Source organism: Nannobrachium achirus (genome assembly GCF_963921795.1).
Source record: "Nannobrachium achirus genome assembly, chromosome: 13".
Taxonomy (NCBI): domain Eukaryota; kingdom Metazoa; phylum Chordata; class Actinopteri; order Myctophiformes; family Myctophidae; genus Nannobrachium; species Nannobrachium achirus.
In genome coordinates, this window is record NC_137833.1 from 21,249,611 (window position 1) to 21,271,955 (window position 22,345).

The 22,345-nt window shown below is 44.6% G+C and overlaps 1 protein-coding gene across 4 annotated transcripts in view; it reads right to left on the reverse strand.

Annotated features, from left to right (window-relative positions):
- The window catches only part of ate1 (arginyltransferase 1), a 106,135-nt gene that overhangs the window by 72,964 nt on the left and 10,826 nt on the right, over positions 1 to 22,345 (reverse strand). For 2 of the 4 annotated variants that reach the window (XR_013962666.1, XM_080740976.1), the window contains exons 6-7: positions 18,922 to 19,118; positions 13,444 to 13,572 (exon numbers count right to left, since the gene is read on the reverse strand). Coding sequence is in view for 3 of the 4 variants with exons in the window: in XM_080740976.1 (XP_080597102.1) it covers positions 13,444 to 13,572; positions 18,922 to 19,118 (326 nt within the window). In the remaining variant the exon portion in view is untranslated. Of the gene's footprint in view, positions 1 to 11,983; positions 12,113 to 13,443; positions 13,573 to 18,921; positions 19,119 to 22,345 lie in introns of all 4 variants that reach the window. The other 2 variants (XM_080740977.1, XM_080740978.1) reach the window with 2 other exon arrangements.

The window sequence follows — 22,345 nt, forward strand, 5'->3', positions numbered from 1 at the left end:
CACTTCTACTCACTACATCTCAGATCCAAATATTGTACTTTTACTTCACTAAGTTTATTGGAAAACTTTAGTTACTAGTTACTTTGCAGGTATAATTTGTAATATTGTAAAAGATACATGAACCACTTTAGCCCCATTTTATACCTAGGCTGTTTGAAAATAGCCGATCTACAAGCTCACAACGCGTCGCGATGCAACGGGTTGTGGGCTTGTGGATCGGCTATTTTCATTTCAGACTTTTACTTGTAACAGATTATTTCCATATTGCAGAATTGATACTTTTACTTAAGTAAAACATCTGAGTACTTTTTCCACCACTGCACACATCAAACAAGCGGATCTCAATTACTCTTATCTCTGCCTTTAAATTAAACTTTCAGTCTTTCTCTCCTCCTGCAGTATCTGCCCTCCCCATCCTCTCTTTATTGGTGCCAGGGTGAAAGCAGTGTTTACAGACATGCCGCGCCAGCCTGCAAGACTGGAGGAGAAGTGTAGCATGCTTCCATGTTTAGGTCAAAAGGAGCCTGTAATGAGAACCAGCAGGGCCACGGTGGAGCGTTGACGGACGGCCATGAACTGACGCACGCACGCACGCACGCACGCACGCACGCACGCACCCCTCATACACAATTTGTCACCACAGAAGTGTTGCCCTCTCAGACACACATGCAGAGTTTTTCATACACTTTTTTTTAGTTATGCCACTAAATGCAACAATTCAGTTTGTCACATACTTGTGGACTTGTGTAACTTGGGCTCCAAACTTCCCAGTAGAGACAGAAGGGGGGGGCTCTTAGAATAACACAAAGGAACGTAAACACAGGAGACAGGGGTTCCAGACAGAACCTCATAGACAGGAGGAGGGGGTATGAAATAACATAATAACGTTACACTGTCCATAAAAACGGGAAGTATTTATGTAAGCTGCTCGGTTAAGGGTTACAAACCAATGGCTGCCGCCATTAGTGGCTTTCTTTCTCTCTTGCTCCGTGTCCCTTCTCCCTTTTCTTCCCTTTACTTCTCATGAATAAACCAAAAGCCAGTAAACATGTATTATTGGCCGGCCAGCTTCCTGGCTTCACTCCCGCTTTGATTGCTGCCGGTTTGGAATTGGGCCAGTCTGTCAGAAGTGCCCGTTCAATCGATGGATGAAATACAGCCCAACATATGTTAGCCTTATACGGCTCTATAATGGTCAAATACCATACGACCATCTAGGCTCTCTTTTCTGGCCTTCTTTTAAGCCCTCTAGAGCAGGGGTTTTCAAAGTGGGTGACGGGGGAAACCCTGGGGTGCCGCGACGGCAGTCCAGGGGTGCCGCGAGATCATTTGATAATATTTGGAATTTATTTGGACACAAAAATATTATTTAGTATAATTTTAAACTTGAAGTACAAAGTTATTTTCAGTCAGTTCTAACCAAAATGGCTATTATCTCGACGTTTTCCTCGCAACATAATCACTAAAATATCGTCACTGTCAGGCAGAAACCTCTGTCGCACAAAACTAGTGAAAACAGACGATCTACAAGCACACAACGCCTCGCGATGCGAGGCGTTGTGTGCTTGTAGATCAGCTGTTTCACTAGTTTAGTACATTTTATAGATGATAAATACAAAAAGAAAGGTTTTGGACATACAAGGTTTCCACCCGACAACGACGATATGATATAAATATAAGGTGCTGGGAGTGAAAATTATAATGTAGGGGTGCCTCGGATTAAAACAAATATGTATAGGGTGCCCTGGGACAAAAATGTTTGGGAACCCCTGCTCTAGAGGACTGGCAAAGAGCTCACCAATGCTCTATTTCTACCATCCTCTCTGACACCATCACTATTTATAATGGGAGAAATACTGGCCATATCAATGGCTTAAGTCCAAGCCAATACAAGTGGTTCCACCTACATACAAGACAAGAACATCGCTCTGGTCACTAAAGTGGCCAAGGAAGTTGCTGTAACCTCCTATAGATGCACTATTTTTTAGAGTGTGTGTGTGTGTGTGTGTGTGTGTGTGTGTGTGTGTGTGTGTGTGTGTGTGTGTGTGTGTGTGTGTGTGTGTGTGTGTGTGTGATGGCTGAAGGCACGGTTGACTGGGTGGGACAGTCCTGGCTTAGGTGCAAGACAAGGCTCCTGCCAGGAATACAGACTCCTCCAAGAGAATGTATGACTCAGAGGGTGAGGGTGTATTGTATGTGTGTCTTACTGCCACAGTTAATGTGTGTTTTGGTGACATTAATGCATTACAGTGCCTCAGTATAGGGCATGCACTGGAAGACGGCTCCAACGAGTGATACCTTGTCAACTGTCATTTCTCCGTTTCTTGTTCTCCTGAAGCAGACACAAACTTGCTCGCTCGCTCTCTCTCGCGCGCGTGCGCGCTCACATACACACAGTGAAAATGCATAACCACTCACAGTCAAACAATGACGGTTTGGTTTGTAGTCAGAGAAACAGTGGGTGAATCCATAAAACATGAGGATGGAGTCAATAGTTAGACTGACTCTACATTATTGCATTTCGCTGTATTGTATTTCGCTGCCTTGCAGAAGTCATGCCGTTTCATACTTTTTGTGATGCAATTGGGTCTACATACAGTATACTGTATGTGCACAGCTTTAACTGAGGGGGGATGGTTGTATAAGCTATAAAAAGCTCACAAACCTTGTCCCCTGCCGTGCCAAATACAAGATGCCACACACACACACACACTGCCTATAAACTCAACCGACAACCCATCATCATGATGGAGAGAGGAGAAGACGAGAAACATTACTAGAATCTAGAAAGGGACCACATAGCTCCGCCAGGCTGGATGGCCTACCCGTGAGTGTGAGTGTGTGTGTGTGTGTGTGTGTGTGTGTGTGTGCTATTACACCTTATTGTTCAACCTTTAGGCTATAAATTTATACCAAGTATACTTGAAAAACCTACATATTCCGAGTAATAACTTCTGCAGAAGTTACCTTACTTGCACCAAGCCGCCTGTATTCATATTGCATTATTTTCTAGATCATTCCTGTGACAATGTAGCAGCTGTGAAGAAAGCTTGTAAAACGTAGATTGATTCCGTTTAACGGTAATCTTTTTTTTTTATACACACACAAAGAGCATAAGTACCACCCTACCTGTGACACATCTGACCTCAACACTAAAGGAGTTATTTTCCACTCTTAAATTTGGAGTGCCAACTGCTGTGCCAGTAAATAAATGACCAAATACCAACAGTAAATCCTCTTAAAGACAATTATAGCTGTGGGGAAAAAAACAAAGTACTCCATTACAACTGTCAAATAATTAAGCCGTTTATGAAGCAGTGGACAACAGCAATGGCTATTAGATGACATCATTTACAGAGGACAAGCTCAAACACTGGCTGCAGTGTCTGGCAACTGGGAATCCCACTAAACTCTGCAGTCTATTGCATTGACCATAGCCAAGAAGCCCAGTAAGAGCAAAATGGCCGCTATTTGAACATTGCCTGTTACTGCGTGATTCAGGAGTGTATATACAGTATGTGCATACATGTACGACTGTATGATAGCAGCATGCAGTGTCAAGACCAGTGGAGTTTTGGTCGCTGCCAGTAATCTTTCACGCGCAGGTATGGCACTGTAACGTTACGGTAAGGTGTGCGTGCATGCTATAACTTAAAATGGAAATACTGTACCACCGGGAGAAAAAAAATAAATCACCATCACACCACTGGTCAAGACACATCTTAGTACTGTAGGTCCTGACTCGTCTTATGCCTTCTCCTTCCTCCTCTGCTGCCAGGTGCTCATCAGGGGGGCCTCTTGGTAATTGTACCCACAGGGCCTGAGCGGTGTAGCACGGCAGTTTTCCACTGCCGTGTCCACAGTCCACACTCCCTTGGCCAGACCAACGGCAGCTCCCCTGGAGCCTGGCAGGGCTACCCCCTACCACCACCACAACTCTGGCCACTGATGAAGGGCAGAGCACGCCGCTGTGTCCAGCAGACATACCCAATATACACAAACACGCCGACAAACAAACATCCAGACTCTCGAGTGGCGGTATGTAATGTCACCGAGCCATGGAGGCATCAAAACGGACAAACATTCTGTTGCACAGTGCCTCTCTCCAACGCACATTCTGTTGCACAGTGCCTCTCTCCAACGTACGTTTACACACAAACAGGCTTGGACGTGGAGCTGTGTACCGACACCCTTCTGGAGCTTCATCCTTAACACATGGAGCCCATCACTTCCTCTTCCAACTCTCCCTTTCCTATAATAAACACTCATCTGTGTACTATTAGGAAAGCAAGCAGCCCTCTCGGACACACGTGCACAAACACACACCAAAGCTCACTCTGTAAAAGCGCACAAACACACGAACACCCATATGCGTGAAGAAGTCTCATGTGGCTACTAAGTGCTGACCTCTATACCGCCCTCTGTTTAGTCAGTCACACATTAAATGTATTTACATTGACGCTAATAATTCCACTAATAATCGGAATTATAGCTCCATCACAATAAAAATGCCTTGTGTAAACACCTCAATTGTAAGAGACTGGTCTGATCGAAAGTCATTTTCAATCGGGTCAGAAGAGGGGAGGTTTAAACCTCCATCCGTTCAACAGGAAGATATTAGTGTCTAACACTGTAAGCATATAAACACAAACTCCAATCATCTCTCAGGTTGTAATTATTTCTGCATGTGTTTGCCCCACATTGGTGTAACGGTGAAAAAAAATGCAGTACTCATATTATCAGGGAACCGGGGTTACATCCATCCATCCATCCATCTTCAACCACTTATCCGGAATCGGGTCGCGGGGGTAACAGTTCCAACTGAGACTTCCAGATTTCCTTATCCTGCGCAACTTCCTCCACTCCCTCTGGGAGTATACCGAGGCGTTCCCAGGCCAGTCTGGAGATATAATCCTTCCATCTGGTCTTAGGTCTGCCACGGGGTCTCCTCCCAGTGGGACGTGCATCGAGGACCTTCCTAGGAAGGCGCTCGGGGGCATCCGTACTAGATGCCCGAACCACCTAAGCTGACTCCTTTCCAAGTGAAGGAGCAGCGGTTCAACTCCAAGTCTCTCTCGGGTGATTGAACTTCTCACCCTATCTCTAAGGGAGATACCAGCCACCCTTCTGAGAAAACTCATTTTGGCCGCTTGTACCCGAGACCTTATACTTTCGGTCATGACCCATACTTCATGACCATAGGTCAGAGTGGGAACGATGCATAACCTTAAATCCCATTATAAATATTCATCAAATACTGTATGTATTTAAGTAAAAATAATGAAAAATAAAGTAGTTAAGATACGAATTAAGTCTTGTTCGGTGACAACTGACACATTCTCCCAAGAATCAAACTCTTTGTTTAAGAGATTAGAGGAGTTTAAGAGATTAGAATGAACCACCAATAAGCACAGTAGTACCCGGTGACCGAGGGATTAGCTACACATTACACGTTGCAAGCATTGGCCGAATCCTGAGAGATGAATCGCTTTCGTAGTAAAAGAGAAAGAGCATAACAAGATATCATTGCCTTATGTAGTGTAATAAGGGGGCGGACAGGCTCACCTCGACGCAGGCGGCATCATGACTGCCAGCCAATACCGTCTGGATTAGAGATATAAGTGCTTCTGAGGAGAACGCAGGGGGGGCATTCCACATATTGAGACGCTGAAAACTATTTGAAAGAGAAAAGCCCTTCATTTAGTCTTTTTCTTTTCCCAAATCTTTTTATCCCACGATTTTGTAACCCATTTTTCACCCGGTGTCAATTATCTACTGTAATCCTGGGCGCTACACTCCCTCTGCCAACCTGGGGAGAGCAACAGACTAACCTCATGCTTCCTTCTATGCATGAAGAGTTGCTTCTTTTCACCTGACAGGGGGGAGTTTCCCCGGTTGGATGTAGCGCGTGGAAGGAACACGTTATTCCAACCAGTTCCTTTCCCCTCCATCAGGCGCCCCGGCTGGCCAGGGGGAGGCAGTATAGAGACCAGGATTACTGCATAGGAGACACGGGGAGACTCTCACGAGGCTCTTTTGCCAACCCCACCTAGGGTATGGGCATTGGGCACTGATGACGCGGCGGAGAGAACACGCCCTCAGCGCCCACAGCGTCCCCGGCGGGAATCGAACTCAGGACCTTCTAGCTGTGAGGCAACAGCGCTACCGACTGCGCCACGGTGACCCCTTAGTCATTCATTAGTCATTCTTTACCACACCTTCAGTTTAGTATGAGCTCTTCTCATTACTTACTTGAGAAGCATAAAGGAAAACGGTTGGATCATGGTAATAGTGTTGCTGGTAAAAAGTCATCAGCGGGAGAAAATAAACAAAGTGCTTTGACCTCTGACCTAAGAGGAAATGGAGGGGTTCTGTGTGGGAACTGTTCAGTAACCCGCAAACAGAGAGTTATACAACTCTATTGAACCTCCGGGTATTTTAGCGTGATACGCTTTTCGAAAATCGTTTGACGAATAACGCGTGTAATCAAGGCTGACATGTCATTCTTTCCGTTCATGTTCTTCCGTTTGTATTGATGATTTTCAGTCCTTTTCTTCCCCACTTTTCTGACAGAGCACCAAGATTTTGTCACATGTCTCGGTTAGGGCCCCGGCCATCAGGAAGCGTAAATACAGATTTAAAGGGATTTGTTTGCCCGAAAATGAATGCCACATGTGCAGGAACTCAGTCACGGCTCAGCACAACAGTTAAGACCAATAAGTGTGAGTGAAAGAATGTGTGCGTGTCGGTGTGTGTGTGTGTGTGTGTGTGTGTGTGTGTGTGTGTGTGTGTGTGTGTGTGTGAGAAACAGAGTTTTGCACATGTGTACATGCAAGGGTATGTGTGTCAGAATAATTGCGTGTATGTGTGCTCAAGCTCAGTCGAGTTGAGGAAAACATGATTGGATGTGTAAGGAACAAGGTCTGGCTCACTTCCAGTCAATGGCATGACAGGAAATGCACACAGCCTTAGACAAATAAAGCCATTCCACTATAGGACAACATTCTGTCTTGTGAACAGCGTAATCTTGACAGGATAATTTGACAATGGACAAAGTATGTGCAGTCTGCACACACACACACATGCCTTTTACACACAGTGGCACACAATACACTATATGAGAGCACAACCGCGTGCGCGCACACACACAGCTGGCCCAGGACCAGCACTGAGGAACAGCGTGCCAGATTGTGTCCCTAGGTAATACCGTAATGGATTAATAAATACCTCCACAAACACTAAATGGCCAAACTTCCTAGGTAGCAGCAGGCATGGCAAGAAACCAAAACCTCAATGGCCCATCACTGCTTTAACAATACCTTTTCCATCCCTTCAGTAAAACAGTAGGATTCTTTTTTCCATTATTTTGTGTGTGTGTGTGTGGGGGGGGGGTTGGAAGGAGCATGGACAAATATGGCATGACAAAAAGATAAAAACGTACTGCTCCTTCACTAGTGGGTCTCAACAGTGGTTACTCAAAACTGAGGGAATGTACAGTAAAATAAATCAAGCTTTGTATAACGGGAACAATTAGGGCAGGCCTGATTTAAGTGCATTGCATTGGGATGAGGCCCAAGATCTAAACCAGTGGTTCCCAAACCATTTCAGGTCGAGACCTGAAAAGAGAGATTAGACTTTCACCTGGGACCCAACCTAGTGAAAATAGCAGATCTACAAGCACACTAGGGATGGGACGATCAGTAACGAGATAAGGCCACTAGGGGTCGCTCTGCCAAAAGGAGTTGTCTCGTTCCTCAACGAGACAACAAAGGGTTAACTGTACAGCATGCTGCGCGCATGTTGTGTTCCCTGTGAATGACCCTAGTCCATACGTCACACCGTGGCTCGCAGAGAGAGAAAAAGGTGTGACTAGGCTGCATTGATTTCCATTCTAGGCTGAAACATAAAAAGGGCTTTATATATGAATGAGGTGCAAAGAACGCCAGGGAAGCAGATATCTGATTGTTTTCACGGCGACACTTCACCGCGATGGTCGGCCCCGGTTTGGATTTTATTTTCGCGAGCGTTTGTAAACAAATGGATTTTCTTCCTCAATCGTCAGTGGACACTCACGTGCACACGCACGAAGCTTCCGAGGCTCTTCAAAATAAAGCGTGAGTGAACGGCGGCAGCAGCAACAGCTAGAAATGTTAGAAACCTTGGCTTCCCATGTGTTAAAGGGATATTTCACTTTCAAAAAAACTTTTGGTAATTTTATCGTCTAATCAGGCTTTTATGAACACCCTGAACAGTTTTTAATTTGCTTGATTCAATATTTAGATATTTGATGTAAATGTTACCAGGCCCTCCAGGCTCAGGGCCTCTCCCCACACACACCCATTGTAACTTCAAACTCCATTTTAAACATGACACCCATTATTTTTTCTGGTGACTCATACTATCCTCCTAATACGTGAGCAGGCCGTGTTTTTTCGATAACCTTTTTCATTTATTTTTTAATAATATTCTTTTGTATTTTTTTTTTTCCATTTTCCCAAAATAATTATTAAAAATAAATGAAAAAGGTTATCGAAAAAACACAGCCTGCTCACGTATTAGGAGGGTAGTATGAGTCACCAGAAAATGTATGGTTGTTTTTAATGAATCCATCATGGTTAAAATGGAGATTGAAGTTATAATGGGTGTGTATGTGGAGAAAAGCCCATAAGGTGTTTCCCTGTTGAAAGTGGAATATCCCTTTAACCCTCTATAATTGGTAAAAGGTACTTATAATATATGTAGTTGATAAAGTTTTTTTTCTTTTTTCAAATGTTCTGCCCCAGGATAATGAACTTAGATTATCGCGATAATATCGTAAATCGCGATTTATGTTGTCACAATAACCATGATATGACATTTTTATATTGTCCCATCCCTAAAGCACACAACGCGTTGCTTCACAAGCTTATTTTTTTTACTTTTTAAATCTGAATGTAGGCTATATATTATTTTTGAATGGAAGAAAAAAAAGGGGGGAGGGCATTTTACTCGCGACCCACGTCAATAGCAGTGCAACGTCTCTATGGGCAGTGTTGATGCCATCCAACAGTAGAGGGGTGTTGATAACAGTCACTACCAGGGGGATGGAGGTCTCGTGTGGTGGCTCGTGTGTGTCTGTCAGAGCAGGCTTTAAGACCCTACCCCCCAGGGAAAGCTTGAGTTACCAACACCCCCCCTTTAGACACTTAACCCAATCTCCCTCCCCTTTCCCCTCCGCTGCAGTGGAACAACCACAGCTATTGTCTGCCTCCCGTCTCTCTCTCTCTACGCGGCACAGGAAAAGAACACGACTAGAAATAAATAATACATCTCATATTGAGGTGAAATCTACAATATTATGATTTTAATCAATCCCTGTCAAAATAAAACATAGGAGACCGCCTGTGGTATGTCCGGAGTCCAGTCCAGTTACTCTTAGTGGTAAGAGGTGTCAGGGGGAGTTGAGACTGCATGGAACCACCCTGAGGACAATGTTGGACAACCTTAATTCACCCCACGGTCTTACGATGCATTACTGCTATGTCAACGCTAGGGATGGGACGATTCGCGATATTATCGCTTATCGTGATAAAAAACACTCACGATAATCGTATAGTGGAGATTTAATTTATCGTGATATCGTCCTCTGTCATCATGCACTGGGATCAATTAATCTTTTATTTGCAAAGCTGCATTTCTGGTAGCACTTAAACCCTCTGGTAAAAAGGTACTCTTAATATACGTACTTGATACAATCTGTTTTTTTCACTCTCTATCAAATGTCTTTGCCAAAAAATAGCCGATCAAGCTAGAGGTCGCGTTGCGACGCGTTGTGAGCTTGTAGATCCGCTAGGTTTTGGCAAATGTTCCGCCCCAGGATAATGTTTTATGATTATCACGATAATATCGTAAATCGTGATTTCTTTTGTCACAATAATCGTGATATGAAGTTTTCATAATCGTCCCATCCCTAATCAACGCCATGAGTGTGATCCAACCTGGATAGTCTACAGACAACAAAACAACAACAACTTTTCTTCAGTCATCCTGGCAGCCGAACTAGTGCTAGTGCAGATGGATGATTGACCTTTTTCAGCTTTTTAATCCCATACCACCTCCAGCCCACTGTCCCTGGAGGGCCCTCCTATCCCAACATACTAGTCATAAACCAAGGCCAGAGGCTGCGCGCACGCACACACGCACGCACACACACACACACACACACATACACATACACACTCCCCTATTAATAGAGGTGGTGTTATGGCACCAGGAAAGAATTTGACACAGACTACCCAATCTGACAACCTTTATTATTTATTAATTCCCTCATTTTACAAGCTGGAGAATTCAGTAATGTGCTGACTGCTGAGGCCTGTTGGCAGCATGGAGAACGAGGCAGGGGGATGGGGAGGGAGGGGGTTGTTTTTCCAACCCTGAGGGACAAAAGGCCCTCTCAGGTTAGTGAGAATGTCCAGCAGTTCTGCATCCTGACTAGACCGCCCTCCTTTTTCTCCTGCATCGTCCTCCTTCTTCCATTCACCAGCGCTGGCTACCCCAAAAGCCTCCCATCTCCTCCCAGCTCTCCTGACCGCCGGTTATGGCGGGCTGCATTTATATGGATTCTCAGACACCCAACACATCCTCCATTTTACGGCAAACATCATTTAACTGTGGCCTGGGTTTTATGGTCAGGCAGTTAAAAACATACCCCAAACTTTTAATGCAAGGCAACTTTCTGACTTGACTGAAAAGCCTTGTGCCCGGACATTATCTGTTCACCTTCTTCCACTGGCTGCCATCGCAGGACGCACTGTGGTCCTTGTTCAGCTCATCGGCTACTGAAAAAGCAACCATCAGTGAACATAAACACACACACACACACACACACACACACACACACACACACCCGCACAGCACAACCAGCTGGGCCTGGGATACAGGACTAGAGTTTCATATTCATAAAGATATTGTTTAGCAGTGTCCTCCCACCACTGAGAACACGGCTACTATATACACAGCAATATCCCCAGTGTTAATTTCAGGGGTGGCCATAGCTGAGTGGTTAGCCCACCTGGGGAGCCAGCCAGAGCCCCTGGTTGTCCCAGATACGATTACTGATGTGTGTCCCTGAGCAAGTCTCTTAACCCCTAATTGCTCCCCGAGCCAATGGCTGCTCAATGCTCCTAGTCTTTATAGCAAAGGGGAAATGCAGAGGATGAATTTCGCCTACAGTATGTGTATACAGTACACACACACACAAATATATACACATAAAATGTAACAAAAAAATACCCTAAAATACCCTATTCTATTTATCCACTTCCAATTCGATTTGGTTACATGGTGGACCCATAAGGGTCCATTTTGTGGAGTTGAGGATTGTACAGTTTATGTCAGGTGCTGGAATGAATCCAGGTATCCATTGTTGGATTCCTGCCCACAACATCCTCCTTCCTATACTTTAAACAATATATAAGTGTTGTTCCCTCGTCTACCGTGTCTTGTTGGCATCACTCACTAAAATGTTGTGGGTCCATCGTCGTCGCCCCACATCGTCATTTGTAACCCCAGGTTTTTATTTCCATTCAACGGTGTTGAATGTGAGTGTGCATGTGACTCTCCGGTGAACCGGACCACTAGGCGGTGACATCATCAGCGCGTTGTGAACGAGATTTAATTCATAAGTGCAGACGTGCCGCAGAACGTGATGAAGGCATGCAGGTGATTGTGACATAGCGCGGCTGTGGCAGTTATGAACGCGCTGAACTGGCTGTGTGAACACCTCGTGCAAGTCTGTGTTCTCTCCCGAGTGAAAATAATAAACGTGAAAATAAAAAGTGATGGATAAAAAAAATCTAACCTGCAGCATACCGTTTAATGAATCACATATGCCCGTGGTACAGTAGTGATAGTTCTTATAAGATATAACGCTCCGTGCAGTGACATCCGCAGCCTGCAGCCCACAGCCCACAGTAGGTGTGATGTAGTAGCTGTACAGTACCTCGCTCTCATTACACTCGGAGGGAGAGTCGCCATGTATGGCCATCTGGTAGCAGGCGTACAGTGCCACAGACTGCTCATAGGACTCCATGAACCGGGGGTCCTCAAAGTTGACCGGCACTAGCCTCACCTTTAGGGACAGGGAGTGGGAGGAAGGAAGGATGAATGGAGGGAGGGAGGTTGAGCAGTGGATGAGCAGACATGGACAAAAGGACAGTGATATAACACCACAACAATTAGGTGTGATGTAGTATAGGATTAATAGAAGGTTTGTTCAATAGGGGGGGATATGGTGGGGTAAGGGTAAAAGGTTAAAGAAAGTTTTTTTTAGACAATGTCATAAGAGTACTTTGACTATCTATCAGTAGTCTACTGATGCAGGTCAGTCTCCCAGTCCACCAGGCCGGTGTTTTATACAGCAGTTTGTACTGTTTTGTACAGTTTGAACTTCTTGATTCAATGACTTAATAAGATGGTGGCAACGTGTAGATACCTAAAGGGAGGCATTGGGATTCTGGGAGACAGAGTACAGTAATGTTTCTCTTGCCAAGTGATGGAAATGTCCAGGATCCTTGAAGATGAGGCTAGTGCAACGCCCGGGCTTCTACCTTATACGTACAGTACATCACAGTTCAAGGGCTCCTCCGAGATGGACAACAAGGACTAACAAACTGAGCGCATTGTGAGGGTGCATAAAAGTTGATGAGCCAAAAAAAAAAAGAACATGGACTTATTGGGAGTAACATGCAGCAATGTTGAAATGAGACTCGGGTTTATCCAAAGAGATTTAGTGCGACAGGCAGTGGGATGGTGGGGGTCACAGAGGGAGGGAATTTGCGCCAGCAGGAGGGTGCGGCCGACTAGCTGTAGCTCCCCCCTAAAAAAAGACCTCAACGGCTCAAGACTAATGACCCTGCCTGCCAACTGGGGCCAACACAGACACCTGTAGAAACACTGCTTTCACCCACAGCGTATGGGAACAGTTTCAACCCCAATTTCCTTTCTTTTTAATGCCGTCCCTTCTCTCTCTCTCTCTCTCACAGACACGCAAACACTTTTTTTAATCACATTTTCATTCAGTAATGCAGACTTTCTGGAGTTTTCTTCCCTCTCTTGAACGGTCTTTCCTTTTTCAAAGACAATTCATTCACATTGATTCTTCCTACGCAAAGTATATGCAGCTTTTTTTTCCCCTTCATGTTGCAAAAACTGCCCAAAAAAAGTATATAATGAAAAAAGTAAAATTAAACTGAAATACATATTTTGTTTAGAAATCTCATTCAAATGTACAGTAAATTCTATATAAAAAATAAAAAAAAAACATATTGCTGAGGAATGAAGACATTAAGACCCATAGAATGTTAACCTACTAGTACCCAAACATTATCCAATCTCTCTCTCCCTGCCTGGGTACCCCTAGAGCAGGTTGACCTCTGCCCCCCCTCACCACCACCCTCTGACCTGGCTCTCGGAAGGCTTGTGTGGAGGGTCCTTGTGAATGGCCATCTGGTAGAGTTTGTACACCTGGTAGGAGGCGTCGAAAGAGTCTTTGAACTGTGGGCTAGGGGGGCTGGAGCGCACTAGCCTCACCTTCAAAACAGAGGACGGGCAAACAAGGGGTTAAGACCAAAAAACGAGAGTGGAATGAGCACTGAGAGATATTAAGTGGTGCGCATACAGATCCTGCAATGAGGGGCACATTATCACAAATCACAGGGAGGACGACGTGAAAACCGAGAAAGAGTAATGGGTCTGTGTGGAGACAGACGAAAGCACACCCTCCTTGCCGCGTGGCTGCCAAATAATACTGTGAACTTGTCTGACTGCTGCATCCATCCAACTTTTAAACTGTGACACCATCAAAATGGAAAAGCTTTCAGCTTTAATGTTTAGGTATATTTGGCCGTACGCCGGCGGTGTCGCATGGTGGAAATACAGTAGCCAATCTACAAGCTCACAACGCCTCACATTGCAATGCATTGTGAGCTTGTAGATCGGCTATTTCCGCAGAGCAACACTGCCGTAACCAGTCTAGGCCAACGCTAACTTCTAACATTTTCACATTTAATGAAACGTCGCCTCTTTGCATGCAACATATAAGCTATACCTCTTCTAAAACATATGGGGCCTTTCTTTCACCAGCAGCAGTTTTATCACAGCTGCGTCTTGATGGAGGGTGTGTTCTGTCCATCTCCATCCATAGTGACAAGAAAAGTGACAGACAGGCAATTTGGGACGTGAATTTGGGATGGAACCCATTAGTGACCATTTGACGAGAATGCAAGAGTGCCACTGTGTACTCGCTAGTACAGGGGTCTTCAACAGGGAGTCCGGGACCCCTAGGGGGTCCTCAGAGTTACTACAGGGGGTCCTCCAAATCCTCCAAACGTTTTTTCTCCTTTTTTATATTAACCACTTGAACCCTAGTGTCCATATTCTGAGAACTTCAGCCAATAATAGCACACAACTTTAGCCAACAAGCCAACAAGCCAACAAGCCAACAAGCCAACAAGCCAACAAGCTCACAACGCCTCGCGCTGCGAGACGTTGTGAGCTTGTAGAGCGGCTATTTTCGGCTTTGAGCTTTGGAGTAGAGGGGAAAAAGAGCAGACTAAGTACAGAGTGAAAGGTCAAGTTTGTTAAGTATTGACGGTTCAAGTGGTTAAATATCTGAAAACAGAAATGAACATGAATCCAAAATACACTGCTTATTGTGCTGTCAAACAATGAAACTATATGGAATCTACAGTATGTACAGGTTGTGGGGGTCAACTAAGGGGTCCTTGGCCTGAAAACGTTGAAGACCCCTGCACTAGTACATTTAACCCCATTTCCAGTGCTTCACCATGTCGGAAGAATAGAGTTTGATTTCTGCTGATTATGACAGCAGATCTGAGTGGTTTGGATTAGTGTGCTTGCTATACTGTAGGCAACAAACTATTGCACTCTGTCCGATCATTTCTTTGTCAGCAAAGTGAACCTGCTTTTTGTTAAACCTTTGCATAAACGTAAAATTGTGAAGCTTTTGGCCATGCTTCACACACTGTTGTCACTGTTGTCATGCTTCACATGACATCACAATTTATAATATAAATGGTAAGACGGCATTCAGATCCCAGTGGATTCCTCACGACCTGCAGTGAGGAACCACACTTGCAATGTCCCAGTAGTTCATCCTGCTTCTTACTTCTTGTAAGCAGTTGTAGCGAGCAAACATATAGCAGAGTATTTCATCAAAGCTCGTTGGACCTTTTGAGGATGCGTGCATTGCGTGGGGTGCATGCCATGTACAGTACAGGCCTTTGTTGCAATGCAAGGATAATGCCTTGATGCAGAGAATTTGTAATGCTCTGAATGGGGTGTGTGCCACATATACAGGCCATTATTGGGATGCAGGGATAAGGCCCAGAATCCCCAGATGCGGGAGCATTATTATTATTATTATTATTATTATATATTTTTTTTTTTATCCGACGATTTTGTAACCCATTTTTCACCCGGTGCCAATTGCCTAAGCAATCCTGGGCGCACGCTGTGAGCTTGTACGTCTGCTATTGAACGTGTGATAAGTAACGATTTGTTTGGTCTTAATGGGTTAGAGCACAGCAATGGCTGATGAGTTGAACATTGCGGGTGTTGATAAACACTGCATGTGAGCGCTATGGACATGATGTGGCCGATACAAAGCTACAGTCTACTGTTCATTTTCAAAGGAAGCCAGCAACATGAAGATACAAAGCACGTTAGATGTCGCTTTATATCTTTGTATTTTCTGTAACTGTCAGTCGAACACAGCATTATACAGGCCACTGTTGGGATAGAGGGAAAATGCCCAGATGCAGCGCGTTTTCTAATGCTCTGAATGGTGTGTGCGTGCCACTTGTACAGGCCACTGCTGGGATGCAGGGATGATGCCCAGATGCAGAGCGTTTTTTAATGCAGCAGCATAAATCAAGCTTTAAGAAGGGGGAGGATCAGAAGCCTAGTCTATAACAGGAAGCCAGAGCGATGTGGAAAGAATAACTTGCAGGGTGTTGGTAGTGTCACACAGATATGAGCAGAGTTCATCTTTCACATCCTCCCACTCATTTTTAATTAACCATCTCTGGGTTTGGAAGCTTTTGTTGGCCCAAGGAGGCAGCGCCATAAGACTGCTCTGGAAGGACAAGGTCTGGGGGAATTGAACCAGGGGTTTGTTTGAATTGGACCTGGGTTAGACTCTCATATGACTGGCTTGGCATTCACGTCCGTTAGTCAAACAAAATATGCTGGGGCCCCCCTTACGTAAAAGATAATACTTAAGATAATACTTTTTAATTTAGTTCTAAAGAGAGAGATATCCTTTGATAGACTGAAATTATTTTGTTCAGCCGACGTCGCAGCAGAGCCCACGATGGATTGGCTAAATCGGGAACAACTCTCATAACAGTCTTGTGATACAGATATTACACCCTCAGGCTAATACAGCACTGCCTCAAGATTGTTGAAATAACGCCACATAATACATAGGCTTTGCTTGAGCTTTAATTAAAACGAGAGATACTGGCCTGCTAAAGCTTCATATGAGAATCTTGCCGGCCGCTACTGAAGCCAAAACTTGAGACTCTACATCCTTGTAAATAATAAATACTAAACTATAGAACGTTTAAGTCTAAACAAACAAGACTGGTGGCGATACATCAGCTATAAAGGGGAGAGCCGACATACAATGTAAAATTAATGAAGTTATAATGTGAAGAAAGAGGGCAGTGTGGAGGAACAACTAGATTCCAGGGAAATTGGTGGTGTTCAGTTCCACACTTCCCTGAGGTTCCTGAAGGCCATGTCCTCAATCACATGGTCACAGTGACCCCTGGTGGTTGCTAACACAAACTACATCTCAATTCAGGGTCAGGAATCCTGCCACTGTCACTCACTAGTGGCCAAATTATTACTTTAATATGTCCCACCAAAGACAAGTGGTGCCAGCAGAAAGCGCAGTGGCGACAAGAGAAGCCCTTCACAGGGTTTCCAGAGACCACAGGTCACTTTATCAGCAGTAGTGTTAGTGTACTAGTGGGCCCCAGCCTTGACCACAGGAAAGGAGGCCCCTCATAACCTCTTCCCCTTTATCTCTTTTTTCTCTCCATTTTCAGTGAGGCTGTGTTTATACTGCAGACGGCTCTCTGGGCACATTAGTCATGCAGCTTGACATGTTAAACACTTGAGTTTATGATTGAGTCTAGCTGGAGTGCTTTTAATTGCTCTGCTGTAAACATCATTTTAAAAGAAGAGGAAGTTTTGTTTTGTTTTTTCAACCTGGGTCCAATTTTCCTAGTTGTTGCCATCATGCTGATTCAGTTATGATAAGCTCTTTTTCGCAAACCAAATTAAACTTATATTTAAAAACATGCTCATGCATTTCTACATTTCATTGAGCTTAATGTGAGCAATAATTAGTTGCGCAAATGTTCCCAAATAGACACTTAACATCTGATATTTTTGAACATTTTTTAAATATCTTGTGAAAGTGTGAGAACAACTGATTTAGAAGGCATTTATAGAATCGGCCACAGGCCTTAATGGGTTAAAGCATGTGAAGATCACACATTAACCAGTGACCAGTGAAAGTAATCAAGTGTTAGAAACAACGTGGGACATAGGGCTCAGATTGAAAAAACACCAGAAACAGAGACTGACCTTTTCAAATTTGTAAAGAATAGTCACTAGTAGGGATGGGACGATACGCAATATTATCGTTTATCGTGATAAAAAACACTCACGATAATCGTATCGTGGAGATTTAATTTATTGTGATATCGTCCTCTGTCATGCACTGGGACCAATTCACCTTTTATTTGCAGAGCTACATATCCGGTACCATTTAACCCTCTATAATTGGTCAAATGAATAATATACGTTCTTTTTTCACTCTATCAAAATGTCGCAACGCATTGTGAGCTTGTAGATCTGCTATTTTTTGGCAAATGTTCCACCTCAGGATAATCCACCTCAGGATTTTGATTATCGCGATAATATCGTAAATCGCGATTTCTTTTGTCACAATAATCATGATATGAAATGTTCATATCGTCCCACCCCTAATCACTAGATTTGTTAGAGCTTATTCAGTTTTGACACTGAGGCCAGAGACTCAACATTACAAGTAGTTAATTTAGATGGTAGCCTCTATTCAATGCGACAGAGCCACTTGTTGTTCAATAAGCATCTAACTGGGTCAAGCCGGCATCTTTCCTGACTTGCGAAACTGACCTTCAATTACCGAGGATAACCTTGTGTATAAAGGCCCACTTAGGGGAAATTGAAAGGTAATCACGGGCAAATAAGCTAATTCAATTGAGCTGAGCTGATAGAGTCTATGCCAGCAAGTCCCAGGGGAAAAGGGACGAGAGACAGACACCGTCTGGCTCATCACAACATCTGGCTCACGTCTCGGCCCCGACCGAGAATGACGTCACCGTACCAACCTCAGCTCAGCATCTTTGCCAGGGACCTTTCTCAAATCGTCGTAACCCCTCCCCGCAGCCAAAAGTTCATTTCCATGTCCTCCGCAGAGCAGGCAGAGTTGGGGGGATTGTGGTTTTGAATGTGATCAGTAGGGTAACTTGACCCAGTGTGTGTGGTGTGCTTGTCATTTTGTTGAGTTCATGTTGGGAAGTAGGTGGTTTTTCCACTTCGCTCTTGCCTGCCATCCTCTCCCCACACACATAAACACATGGTGAAGTCACTGGGACTAGGGAACGGGGGGGCTTTGTGAAATCTGCCCTCAGTGGTGGATGATTACAAACATTATGAAGACAGAAAGGATCACCCAGAACTAGTTCAAGGATAGCTGGAATTTTTGCAAACTGACGAATGTTTATTCCGGTGCTCCCCTCACACGCTACAAGTACAGTACATTATATTCAGAAAAACCAGAGCTCGTCTTTTTTTGCTTACCTCGAGGCGATGAAGAGGGCTGTCAGGCAGCGTTTCGCTGATGAAATCCTCCAGGACTTTGGCCTGGCTGGGTGTCGCTGGGTCAGGGGTGATGGGGGCAGGGACCCCCTGCCTCATCTGCTGCTTTTGAAGACGACGCTCCTTCCTCAGCTCCTTGGCCTTCCGACAAGGCGGCCGGCTAGGATCCGCTCCAATTCCTGCACACACCATAGATAAAAGAGACGGAAATAAGGAGGGAAGAGCTGAGACAAAATCCAATAAGAAGGATATATTAACAGAGACAACCGCTAGAGAGGGGGAGGATGGGAAGAAAGTTTCCAACGGCACTAGAACTGGAGTAGTTAGAAAAATAGTCAACTTTAATCCATTTTCTCTCCAAAGCCAACCTAGGGCTATGGCATTCTCCAAGTATTTCAAGGTGAGAGAACAGAAGGAAAAGGGTTTTTAAAGAGGCAACATGAGCAGTTATAACAAGAAGGAGAGAAAAAAAGAAATAACTCAATTACTACCTTATGGAAGAGAAGAACAAGCTTCCCCTTTATACTGCCTTCAGAATGAGACTTAATACACAGTAGTGAACAAGAGGTGGTAACTTTAAGCTGCTATTGATGAGTGCCACATTTGGGGGAGCATTTTTCTGGGTGTGAGGCTGTGTTTCCGATAGATTTGCCCTGAACCCCTCCAAGACAAATGGGCTGCCGTTGTTTGCTTTAGTATAACCCCTCACATAAGGATCTAGTCTAGTATCCATAGAAAAGAAGAAAGAAATAATAAGCTCAGTGGAAGTCATTTTCTTCTTTCCCTCTGCTCTGCTTCGATACTCATTATGTTACATTACATCATTGCTTAGGAAGCTATAAAACAACATGGGATGTATTTGTTGATTCCCAGTGGCCAGTTGCATGCATAATAATAAGTCACAGACAGTGGCTTGAGTGCCTCAATGGCCTTTCCAAATAATGACAGAAATGATTACATAACTTGACATGAGTAGAGACAAGGGATGAGATCGGAAGTGCAGGTTTTGCCCAATACACAAGAAGCTGCTAAATGTCTGAATAGTAAATTGTAAGCTCAGCTAAGCCCCTCGGTTGGCCTTGTGGGTAGAGTATCCGCCCTGCTGAGATCAGGGTTCAATCCCCGGCCGGGACATACGAAAGACTATAAAAATTTTACCCAATGCCTGCTTGGCACTCAAAATCAGGGGATAGATTTGGGGGTTAGTCCCTGCGACATACTAATGTCCAGTCCAGACTGAGTGTACTTGTACATCAAGCCGCCTCAGACTACAGAAAAACACACACACACACACACACACACACACACACACACACACACACACACACACACACACACACACACACACACACACACACACACACACACACACACACACACACACACACACACACACACACACACACACACACACACACACACACACACACACACACACACACACACACACACACACACACACACACACACACACAGAGAGAGAGAGAAAAGAGGGTGCACATTTGTGCTTTGAAGGCATTAATATGCACAAAAAGATCTGCATTTCCATTCAAATGCCAGAGCCAAGCCACAGGATACAGTATATTATTCTTTCCCAGAAGAATGAAAAAACATAATCTGCAAACATTGCAACATGCAAACATTTGCACTGCATCTCAGACAGATCCACTGAAGACTGGTGTGTACAATCTCCAGAGAAGCACCAGTAACCCAATCTCTCTCTCTCTCTCTCTCTCTCTTGCTCTCTCTCTCTCTCTCCCTCTCTCTCCATCTCCCCCTCTCCCCTCCCTCCTGGGCTGTTGCCAAGCCCTCCAGTGCTCCGGGCATCCCATGTCAACAGTTTACACGCCCACATCCTGTTTGGAGCAATAAGGAAACGAGAGCCATTTCCTGCTTGTCTCATTGCCAGCCGCCACCACCGACCCACTCGCTCACCAACTTTCCCCTTCGCAGACGTCACAGCTGAGAGCAGGACCCCCCCCCCCACCCCCACCCCCTTAAAATAAGGAGAGTTCAATGCCAGCATTCAACACACAAGTGTTAAGAGTCTGACGTTTTCTGCTGTGTGGCGTTTCTAGAGTTGGTTCTTTGAACTTGTGTGCCCTGCGTAATAAGTACGCACATCAGAGTAAAGAACTGCGTCCATCGAAACATTATAGTCCAAGTTCATTACATGAGGCAGAATGGGCAAATGGAAAGACTCAAGACTTAGTTGTACTTAGTTGCGTGCGGGTGTCACGTACTGAAAATAGCCAATCTACAAGCTTCAACGACACATCACGACCCTGGTGATACAGTTATCCGTTGTCGCAGTCTTCTATGCAACTTTTGACAAGAAAAAGATCTGCGTCTAAGCTCATGAAGCAGATTATGAAAGCTACAATAAGTCGGTCTGACAGGCGTCTGAGAAGAGCATTACCTGCATCTTGTATAATCCCCATCTCCCAGACCATTTCCGCTGTTCATCTTCCATGGTGAATGACCGGAGGAAGAGGGGAGAATTTCAAGAGTGGACCGGAACATTTAAAAACAAAGATTCCGGGAGTGACAGTTTGTTCGATTGTTTTATTTTCTTCTTGTATGCGAGGGTAAACATAGAGCAGACACCAGAACCCAGTGTCTGGACTGTGTTCGCCACACTGTTTGACTCATCCCCAAACACATCAGCTCTTATCACCGATCACGCTGTCCGGACGCGGGTCTATCCCGCTCATTAACTACGTTTTCACTATGCAGTATGCACGCACTCATTTACATCAATAGTCTCTCCCTTTCTCTCCCTCAGTTACACACACATAGGGATGGGACGATATGAAAATGTCACATCACGATTATTGTGACAAAAGAAATCGCTATTTACGATATTATCGCAATAATCAAAATCCATTATCCTGGTGCGGAACATTTGCCAAAAAATAGCAGATCTACAAGCTCACAACACGTGGCAACGCGACATGTAGTGAGCTTGTACATCGGCTGTTTTATGGCAAAGACATTTGATAGAGAGTGAAAAAAAGACTATCAAGTACGTATAATATATCTCTGGGTCTTGTTCACGAATGAGAGAAAGGGGAAGACCGGTCAGATCAGCCGGAGAATTGGAGCAGCAGGAGCGGTTTTGCAGTCGCTAAATCACACTGTGGTGTAGAAAAAAAGAGTTGAGCTGGAAGGCAAAGCTCTCTGTCTACCAAGCAATCTTCGTTCCTACTCTCACCTATGGTCATGAAGTGTGGGTCATGACCGAAAGTATAAGGTCGCGGGTGCAAGCAGCCGAAATGGGTTTCCTCAGACGGGTGGCTGATATCTCCCTTAGAGATAGGGTGAGAAGTTCAGTCACCCGAGAGAGACTTGGAGTAGAACCGCTGCTCCTACACTTGGAAAGGAGTCAGCTTAGGTGGTTCGGGCA